The sequence below is a fragment of the Chiloscyllium plagiosum genome, chromosome 9 (genome assembly GCF_004010195.1).
Source record: "Chiloscyllium plagiosum isolate BGI_BamShark_2017 chromosome 9, ASM401019v2, whole genome shotgun sequence".
Lineage (NCBI taxonomy): Eukaryota > Metazoa > Chordata > Chondrichthyes > Orectolobiformes > Hemiscylliidae > Chiloscyllium > Chiloscyllium plagiosum.
Window position 1 is genome coordinate 103,518,163 of NC_057718.1, and position 10,944 is coordinate 103,529,106.

At 44.0% G+C, this 10,944-nt stretch overlaps 1 protein-coding gene across 3 annotated transcripts in view; it reads right to left on the minus strand.

Annotated features, from left to right (window-relative positions):
- The window catches only part of meis1b (Meis homeobox 1 b), a 220,758-nt gene that overhangs the window by 137,623 nt on the left and 72,191 nt on the right, over nt 1-10,944 (minus strand). For all 3 annotated transcript variants that reach the window (XM_043696674.1, XM_043696675.1, XM_043696676.1), the window contains exon 8: nt 7,460-7,605. In XM_043696674.1, the coding sequence (XP_043552609.1) occupies nt 7,460-7,605 (146 nt within the window). The remainder of the gene's footprint in view (nt 1-7,459; nt 7,606-10,944) is intronic.

Genomic DNA, 10,944 nt, shown 5'->3' on the forward strand with positions numbered 1-10,944 from the left:
CAGCAACACATTTTCGGCTCTGATCTCCAGCGTCTGCAGCCCTCACTTTCTCCAGGAATGGAAGGAGGACAATTGACCTTGCTGAGTGCAGATTGGGAAGTGGAAAATCAGCCAGGATCTTGGCTTCTAATTGCTATCACAGGATTAGAAGATAATTACAGATAGGAAAGGCCATTCATCCATCCGGGATGACCCATAAAAAACACTCCTACATTCCCTTGCAGGATCCAGTTGTTTTTTGAAATGATTTCAATGTCGACACCTCCGCTATTCCGTCTGAAAATCCTTCCTATACTTGATCACTGTTTGTAGTGATCCTGATAGGATGTGATTTGCCTTTTTAATAATTTACTTCCGTGACCCTTTGTCGCTATTCTTTTCAAAATAAGCCAAACGAAAGAAATGAATTTTTAATATGGTGGATAGAATTCCAATCAGGCTGCTTTGTCCTGGATGGTGTCAATCTTCTTGAGTGTAGTTGGAGCTGACCCCATCCAGGGCAAGTGGAGAGTATTCCGTCACACTCCTGACTTGTGCCTTGTAGATGATGGATGGGTTTCAGGGAGTCAGGAGGTCAGTTATTTGCTGCAGCATTTCTAGCCTCTGACCTGCTCTTGCAACTACGGTACATACATGCTCCAGTTATGTATGTCTGTACGGAATGGAGTTTAGGGGGGATATGGGTTGGGAGTGGAGGGGGTGGGGGGGTTGGAATCTGATTGAAACTTACAGAATACTGAGACGCCTGGATAGAGTGGACATGGAGAACTTGTAGGAGAGATTAGAATCTGAGAGCACAGCCTCAGAGGGAAGGGAGATTTAGAACTGAGATGATGAGGAATTTCTTCAGGGTGGGGAATCCGTGGAATTCATTGTCACAGAAGGCTGTGGAGGCCAAATCATCGAGTGTCTTTAAGTCAGAGATAAATAGTTTCTTGATTAATGAGGGGGTCAAGGATTATGGGGAGAATATGGAATGAAACTGCCAGAGGAAGTGGTAGATGCTGGTACAGTTACATTTAAAAAGACATTTGAATAGATACATGAATAGGAACGGTTTAGAGGGATATGGGCCAAATACAGGCAGGTGGGACTAGTTTGGTTTAGGAAATGTGTCTGACAAGGACAGGTTAGACTGAAGAGACTGTTTCCATGCTGTATGACTGGATGGCTCTATGAGTGGGCAACATAAAGGGGTTGAGAAATACGTTAGCCATGACTAAATGGCCAATATCAATGGGCAAATGGCCTAATTTTGCTCCTACATCTTATGCTCTCACCAACTGTGACACACATTGCCCCCCTCACTTCAACCTTAGGATGCAGGTGGCGGGGAATTCAATGACAGAAATGCCCTTGAATATCCAAGGGAGACAGTCAGACTCTGTTGTAGATGGCCACTGTGTTATTTGAATGTTATTTGCCACTTGTCTGCGTGGGCTTCCTACGGGTGCTCCAGTTTCCTCCCACAGTCCAAAAATGTGCAGTTAAGGTGGATTGGCCATGCTAAATTGCCCATAGTGTTAGGTGAAGGGGTAAATACAGGGGAATGGGTTTGGGTGGGTTGCGCATCGGCAGGTCGGTGTGGACTTGTTGGGCCGAAGGGCCTGTTTCCACACTGGAAGTAATCTAATCTAATCTCACTTTCAGCCCAAGCCTGAATGTTGCATAGGTTCTTAGCAGACAGAGTCATTTCTCACTTTCTCAGGTAGTTGCCAATGTTGAAGCTGTACTGGGTCAGTTTGAGGAGTGGCACAGTTCATTCTAGAGCGCCACCCATCAGTAACACAGCCAGGATGCTGTTGGGACCCACAGCCGTTCCTGTGTCCAGTGTACTCTGCCATATGTTTCCTGAAGTCATGTGGAGTGAACTGAATTCACTAATGACTGACTTCTGTGATGCTGTGGACCTCAGGGGGAGACCAAGGTGGGTGAGCCAATATGGCTGAAGATGGTTACAAAAGCCTTTTCATTTTCAATTGAACACTGGATTCCATCATCATTATCGATGGGGATGAATCATGGCTCCTTATCGTCCTGTCAGCAGTAATGCGACTGAGACACTTTTGGTGATAGACATTTAAGTCTCTCACCCAGAGTACATTCTGTTCCCTACCCACTCTCCCTCCAAGTAGTGTTCAACATCAGGGACCATTGATTAATCTACTTATTGTGGGAGTGAAGTAGGGGGCTAAGGTGGTGGTGTTGGGTCAGGGGAGGAGAAACAAGAGTTGGGAATCAGCAGGAAATTTCCTTGCTCATTTTTAACCGAAGGCAATGACATGTTATGGGTTCCTGAATCATTGCTGGCTAGGCAGGACAACTTGTTCCCAGATGGATACTATGTTGATCACGGTGGCTCTCAAACTCAAATTTCTGGATGATTCGTCAAGGCCTCGGGATTATTGACCCAGTTACATAATCAATAATTTACTGAAGCCTATAAATAGATTTAAAAAATCATCAATCTCAGGTCGGGCCTGAAATTGACCCTTGTCATCTCTGGATATTTTGGGGGACAGAGTTCCAGATTTCCACTAGCCCTGTGTAATGAGGATGTGGCAAGGATGCTTCTTCCTATGGGAGAATCGAGAATTAAGAGCCACTGTTTAAAACCCCCATTTAAAAACAGAGAGAAAGCTATTTCTTTTCTTCCTCAGAATCCTTGGAACTCTCTTCCTGAAAAGTTGGCAGACGCAGTGTCCTTAAATATTTTTAAGGCAAAAGTAGATAAGATTCCAGTTAAGCAAGGGGTTGAAAGATTAAGCAGGAATGTGGATTTGTGGTTATAATCATATCAGCCGTGATCATACTGAATGGCACAGCAGGCTCTATGGGCTGAATGGCCTCTCACATGTGTGCAAGTTCTTTCTGATTTCACTCACTCAGGGCCCTGCTCTCCCCTCCTTTCTCCATCTGAGGCAATACTGTTGTTTCAACTACACTCAATGATCCAGAGATGTTATGATATACTTTGAAACAGGTGGGATCTCGACCCAGGTCTCCTGGCTCAGAGATCAGGATACTACCACTGCACCACAATAGCCTGGCATTTATCCTTTATTTTTAAAGTCTATCCCGACTCTAACCTGGACATTTTCCCAGCCAACCTATTCAGAGATATTATGACACACTGCTGGAGGAAGAGGGCTTCAACCCGGTTCTCCTAGCTCCTAGGTATGAACACTACAACTGCACTACAAGTGTCCCTGCACCAGCCTCAGTTTATCCATTCATCATTTTAAATCTTCTAATTTCTTAGGAATATAAGCCAGATCTATACTGTATATATTTTCCTTCATGATTTAACCATTCCGAATTTTGTTGCGAACGTATGCCTGTAAGCTTGTGCCCATTTAAACACGGTGGTGTCTAGGAAGTTAATGTTTTTCCCTGTGTGCTGTGCCCTTGTGTTTAATGGATGGTTGATAATTACTGAGGATATTGATGAACTCTTGCAATTCTACTTTTGTATAAATTTAAATTCCACACACATCAACACAGATAGAGAAGAGAATGTTACTACGTGAGTAAAGCTAAATTGGCTGTGGTGACCGGGGATGTGCAGGGTATGTTGGTTAGCATTGGAAAATACACAGTTACAGGGATAGGGTAGGGGTAGTGTGTCTGGGTGGGATGCTTTTCGGAGGATGAGTGTGAACTCAATGGGCTGATTAGCCTGCCTCCATAATATTATGATTCTAAAGCTTGGGCGGCACAGTGGCACAGTGGTTAGCACTGCTGCCTCATAGCGCCTGAGACCCGGGTTCAATTCCTGCCTCAGGCGACTGACTGTGTGGAGTTTGCACGTTCTCCCCGTGTCTGCATGGGTTTCCTCCGGGTGCTCCGGTTTCCTCCCACAGTCCAAAGATGTGCAGGTCAGGTGAATTGGCCATGCTAAATTGCCCGTAGTGTTAGGTAAGGGGTAAATGTAGGGGTATGGGTGGGTTGCGGGTCGGTGTGGACTTGTTGGGCCGAAGGGCCTGTTTCCACACTGTAATGTAATGTAATCTAATCTAATCTAAAGGAGTTACTAGAATGAAAAAAAAAGCCCCTGGAAATCAAAATATAGGCCCAAAAATCAAAAGAGAACACTCAAGTGGTGCACTCAGAAAACAAAATAAAAGTCGTTTTTGTCCTTTCAAACCACAATATCCTGCCTGAGGTCTGGAGACCAGAATTAAATGACCATCAGATTGAGCTTAAATCCATCTGCTCCATCACTTCCTTCCCAATTGTATTCCAAACCCACTTGGATGAAGACCAGAGTTCAATTAATTGATCTTTTTAGATTATTTTTAACACTTCTCCACCAGCATAGTGTGCTTTTTTTAACATGGACATGTAGAACACCTTAACAGTCCAAGGTTTCTAATGCTCTCAGCATCAGGAAAATATTCGAGGTAAAAACAATGACTGCAGATGCTGGAAACCAGCTTCTGGATCAGTGGTGCTGGAAGAGCACAGCAATTCAGGCAGCATCCAACGAGCAGCGAAATCAACGTTTCAGGCAAAAGCCCTTCATCAGGAAATGATGGGCTTTTGCCCGAAACGTCGATTTCGCTGCTCGTCGGATGCTGCCTGAACTGCTGTGCTCTTCCAGCACCACTAATCCAGAATCAGGAAAATATTCTGGACCCCAAGTCAGTGACGTCACACTTGACCATATGGAACCATGCTGGTCCCTCACAGATACACGGCTTACTCTTTCTTCGTAAGAGTCAGTACAGGATACTCGAAAGCCAAAGCCCGATACAAATTTCTGGGAGCACTGACTGCACTTATTCTCTAGTGGGATGTGAGCATTGCTGGTGTGCCAGCAATTGTTGCCAACCCCTAATTGTTCTTTGGCTGAGCAGCCTGCCTGAACATTTCAGAGAGCGGTTGAGGGTCAACCACTTTGCTGTGTGTCTGGAGTCACGTGTAGGCCAGACCAGGTAAAGTCGGCAGTTTCCCTCCCTGAAGGACATGAGTGAACCAGACAGATTTCTGTCTGTCTGATGAAGAGCTTACGCTCGAAACATTTATTCTTCTGCACCTCGGATGCTGCCTGACCGGCTGTGCTTTTCCAGCACCACACTCTTCGACTCTGATCTCCAGCATCTACAGTCCTCACTTTCTCCCAGATTTCTGTGTCAGTCAATTCATGGTCACCATTACCAAGATTAGCTTTACACTCCAGAATTTATAAAGTTAATTTAAATTCCACCGTTAAAAATCACACCACACCAGGTTATAGTCCAACAGGTTTAATTGGAAGCACACTAGCTTTCGAAGTGACGCTCCTTTCCTTCATCAGAGCGTTGCTCTGAAAGCTAGTGCTTCCAAATAAACCTGTTGGACTATAACCTGGTGTTGTGTGATTTTTAACTTTGTATACTCCAGTCCAACACCGGCATCTCCAAATCACTAAATTCCACCAATTGCCATGGTAGGATAGGAACCCATGTACACTATTCTGGATCAGTGGTGCTGGAAGAGCACAGCAATTCAGGCAGCATCCGAGGACAGGCAAAATCGACGTTTCGGTACCTTTTTACCCATGTACACTACGCATTAGCCTGGGATGTCTGAATAACTACCTTACCATTAAGTGTATAAGTCCTGCTAAGATTTGCTTTCCCAAAATGCAGCACCTCACATTTATCTGAATTAAACTCCATCTGCCACTTCTCAGCCCATTGGCCCATCTGGTCCAGATCCTGTTGTAATCTGAGGTAACCCTCTTCGCTGTCCACTACACCTCCAATTTTGGTGTCATCTGCAAACTAACTAACTGTACCTCTTATGCTCGCATCCAAATCATTTATATAAATGACAAAAAGTAGAGGACCCAGCACCGATCCTTGTGGCACTCCACTAGTCACAGGCCTCCAGTCTGAAAAACAACCCTCCTCCACCACCCTCCGTCTTCTACCTTCAAGCTAGTTCTGTATCCAAATGGCTAGTTCTCCCTGTATTCCGTGAGGAAAACTAGTCCATTAGTTTACCACTAAACTACCATCTGACACCAAACAGAATCCTGGCTATCTATCTCCTACCTCTGAAATCATTGCTGACCTTGGAACCAAACCTCTGCAGAAGGTAAATGCATTATAGCAAGAAATAGCGAGGGTTAAAACAAAATAACAACCAATTTTCACTCATAGCATTTCCTTAGCAAAGATAATCATCTATAATTTTTGATATAATATTCTAAGTTATTACAGTTTTCACTTCAAAGCTTCTTAATCGTCATGAGTTAGGGAATTTTGTTTTTTTTATTTTGGGCATGCTCCTTCCAAACCTTTTCTGAGCCAGAGGTTTTACAAATTTCAATAACTAAAGTCATGTCCAGAGATTAAAGCCCAGAAAATCAATTTGTAACCTAATGGTTTGATATGTGTCATTTTCCAATGCTCTGTCTTCTGCGAAAAGGAGTCCACCTTACTTCCTTGCTTCACCAGATCCTGGACTCTTTATTTAACAATGTAAAACATATAGGTAGGATTATGTGGCATACAAAAACAGGTCATTCAGCCCAACTAGTTATGATCCTCCTTGGGCATCCTCTTATTTTTTTCTCTCTCATATAAATCTCTTCTCCCTCATTTGCTTGTCTGGTTTTGTCTGAAATCAAATATTATTCAAATTATCCCTAATCCCTGAGTTCTACCTTCACACCATTCTCTGGCACAGCGTTCCTTCTGAATTGTATTGGGTTACTTGGTGGCTATTTTACACTGATGCCTTATCATTATACTCTTCCAACCAAGAGGAGACAGTGCCTCCATAACCACTCCATCAACACCTTTCATTATTTTATAGTCACCTATCAACCTTCTTTTGTCAAGAGAGAAAAAAACCTAGGTTGTCCATCCTTCCCCAACACAGATTTCTGGGATTATCTTTATAAATCTTCCTGCACCAATGCTTTGCCTTGCTATCTTATCTATAATAAGACATCCCAAAATGAACATCGAAAGTGCACTCTAACCAAGGGTTATGACAGCTTTGTGGTTCAGTTCTCTCTCTCGAAGTAAAAACCCAGAGTTTGCTTCGCTAGACAGAGTCACCATAGTCTCAAAGGATTGCCTTCTCATTGGAAAGAGAGATAATTGGTGAGTTTAACCTGAGGCTTCCCACACCCCAGGTGTTACCCTACATCACAAACCAGCCGTTCAGCCAACTGAGCTAACTGAGCCCCTGCGTTGCTTTCACATGACCTATCGCACAAATTCCAGTGACTGCTACAACGGTGCTCTGAGGAACATCAGCCAGTCAGGGGGAAACAGCCAATCACCTTCTGACAAGTGAAGGAGAGAGAGTCGGATGGATTCCAAAGTAGGTGTGCAATCCTCCCCACCCAGTTCTACTCAAAATACTCCACTCAGACAACCCTGTCCAGTGGAAAACAAGAAAGATCTGCCCTCTGTCATCCAACCATATCTCAAGCTGTATCAAGGTATGGTTCACTTACTGTTAGATGTTGGAACAACCATGCTCGCATGATGTTTGTGGCTACCTTTGGGAAGATCCCTCGCTTTTTCTGTCGTTTTTTATCCTTGTCCGGGTCGTCATCATCTCCCGTGCTTGGTGAAGCTACACTGTTGTCCAAGCCATCACCTGTGAGTACATTAAAAACGCAGTTTTAAAGCAATCTTTTGTTTTTGGTCATGTGAGACTTTCTGTAATGCTCCTTTATACTACACGAAACCAGGAGATTTCCTTTTTTCCTTACATTCTTCAGCCGCACACAGTACAGGTAAATTCACCTTTGGGTGCTGTTCTGATCTCGCAGCATTAATGATTAGAAAACTCAAAATAACTTTGTTCTCACTTTCTGACACTGGGACACAAGAGCAGTCTGGTTTGCAAAGTGCACGGAGTGGCAACTGACTTGTACCTGGAACTCCTAAAAATCTACTCCTCCGTTCGGTGCAGCCCTAAACTCCATGACTTCTCCAACCCTTTATCAGTCACTTCAACATTCTGACAAAACGGCCATTTTCAATGCCCCCAATCCCCCTCCCCCTTCCTCGCTAGGATAACTAACTTACTCCTTGCTTTTCTTCATTGCTTACATTGAAAGGGGAGGCCAAACAGTGCTATCTGTGCCCTGGTCTTATTGAAGTACAAAAGCTTGGCTGGAGACAGCTAGTACGGTCCAGTCATTCACCTCATCCTGGACTTGTACAATCCTCTGAATGTCTGCAGTGCAGCATTGCTGGAGAGCTATTGAACAAGGAACATTTCAGGCACAGACTCAAACCATCTGCCTGTCCTTACACTGGGTACATAATGCACAGTTTGGTTTGCACAAATGGCTTTAAAGTCCATGCCAGGATTGAGAGTTTGAGACCATTATTGCTCTCGCCTGATTCTTCACACTGCAGTTTATGACAACACTGTATACAGTACACAGACAGTGCAGCCACATGGATTACTACAATTAACAATGAGGTAGTTATACAAAGCCAAGTGGTAAAAGATCCCACCTGTAGTGTGGGGAACAGGTACAAGTCATTAACACGTAGACTACTTCAGAAGTACTCGCCACAAGGACCCACATTCTCTTTCTAAATCTCCACAGCGAAAATTATGGCAGGGATGGAGTGTTGATTTTCAGTCCCCCCAACCAATTTATGCATCTAAACTTTAGCTTCAGTGCAGAATAAAACAAACATTGTTGGCACGCTTTTACTTTCTCCTACGTCTACGGTGTTAATGAGCTGCCTAAATCTGTAAAGGCTAGCTTCTCCATTCTCAGACGAGGGGGTCGGGAAGTTAAAAGTGCCCTACTCGATTTGGAGTTTGGGCAGTTGTACATTTGTGCTTCTTGGATACAAATCCATGTGACTGACCGTCACCTCAGTAAGAGCTGAAAGTGAGAGTAAGGCCAGAAACCATGCAGAAGATTCTGTGCCAGTACAGCAGGGGGTGCCATTCTGAGGCAAAAGGTTACTCTGAGTGCAGAGGAACAGACAATGAATCTGTATTATTTCTGACCTGAAAGTGTATGAGGCAGACACTGCATGCAAAGTCTTGCATTTCCCCAGCTTTATTCCTGACTGGCATGAAAATTAGTAGCGAATGCGAAATGCAAACAATTTGCAAAGTTAATGGGGGCCTGAAAGTGCTTAAAAATAACAGCCAGAAATAGAGTGTCATTTACCGGAGTACACAAAAATACACTCGCTGCTTCATTAATAACGCATACTGCATACAGCACGTACTCTTGTACTGTCACTGAGTCAGAGGTGGATGCTGGGAGTTGAGAGGCAAAGGCAATTTATTTCCTCCTCATTATAATTTATTAAAAGAACAGGAACAGAGGAAAAAAAAATCAACAGCTGCTCAAATAGGAACATAAATACTGCAAACACTAGATTACTCATCACAATTAAACATCGAAGTCATGGGTACAGATTATCGATCCACAATCTGTCACAGCATCCAATCTACTGGCATCCCCTCCCCCCCCCATCCTAATATTTCTGCACCAAACCTCTTTACATACAACTTTCCATTTGTGCCAAAAAAACCTTCAAATTCATTTACTAGTAATGCCCTACTGCCTCACTAGAGAAGGATTCATTGATAATTTATGGAAATATCTACTATAATCCAGAGATGACTTTTTCCATCTTTGTGCATCAATAGAATAATCGAGGCTTTAAAACAGCCTTTGCTTCCCATTACCTCAGGCAAAAGAATTCCTGAAAGTATGCCTTCAGGGCACCTGAATTATATACACCATTAGGAGAAGGGAAGGCTTTCTGCATGCCATATAAAACACTCACCAGTACCTCTCCTGTTTCTCTCATGTCGTGAAAGCACCAACACACGAGATACAGAAATTTTAAGTAAAGACTTATATAAAAGTTTCTGCCATTTAATCGACATATGTATTTGATGGGAGGACGATAAGCCTCTCAATCAATCTGTAAAGAATGATTTACCCCAAACAACTGGCCTCCGTCACATCATTAGTCCCAGGCCCCCCAAAGAACATGGTTCAACTTTCATGCACAGTTTGCTCTTCCTCCTGTTAGCAGGCAGAGGACGTTTGCTTTCATCGGGGAGGGGAAAATCACGCTGCCGGCTTGTAATCGAACACAAGATTCTCATTGCGAGCAAATGCTTTCAAATCCTCGGCTTCAGAGGTGGCAAACAGAAATGGTTAGATAACTCAGCTTCTCTGGGGGGGTGAGTCGAAGGTGTGGGTAAGAGCCGCACCTGCACAGGTGCCAACGGAAGTTACTCTCTCCACAGACATGTTTCTGCCTCATTTTTATTGCTCCTTTTTAAACACTGTTTTAAAAAAAAACTTTTCTCGTGCACTGACCTCTGAGAGCTTAAACCTTGGAGAAAACTCGAGCATCAATTTTATTGGCATTCCCATTTTCGCTGTAATTTGATAGCGTCTCTGTGAGGTCTGGGGCTAATTTCTTTTTCTCTTTTTCTCTCTCTCTCTCTTCAGACTCCAAGCTCACTCACAGAGTGCCATATGGCAGCAGCTACAGGCCACATTTGCAAAATATCAGCGCTGACTTCATTTCTCGCTCTGACTTGCCCCCGTCTTCCAAAGCAAAGGTGAATTATGAAGGGAAAACTGAAAAGGTGGAAATAATCACAGAAATGATGCTAGTCCATAAACAAGCTTACAGCCTCATTAGTACAGCAGCAGGCTCCTCTGGCTGATTTATGCTTGGGGTTTTTTTTCCTCTGCTGATGCCATGAGGAAATGCCACAGGGCAACTGGCTGCCAACTGCTAACAGCTTCTGACAGATTCCGAGCGACTAGTGTGAGCTGTGTTTCAGCCGTGACAGGAACTCAGAATGTCATCTCATCCACCCAGGTGTCACCCACCCCGTGTGGCCATTAAGCGGGCGGCCAACAAGGGAGACGGCTGCAGGCATTTTTCAATCGCCCCTGGCTATTTTGGAATGGGGAGGGGGGGG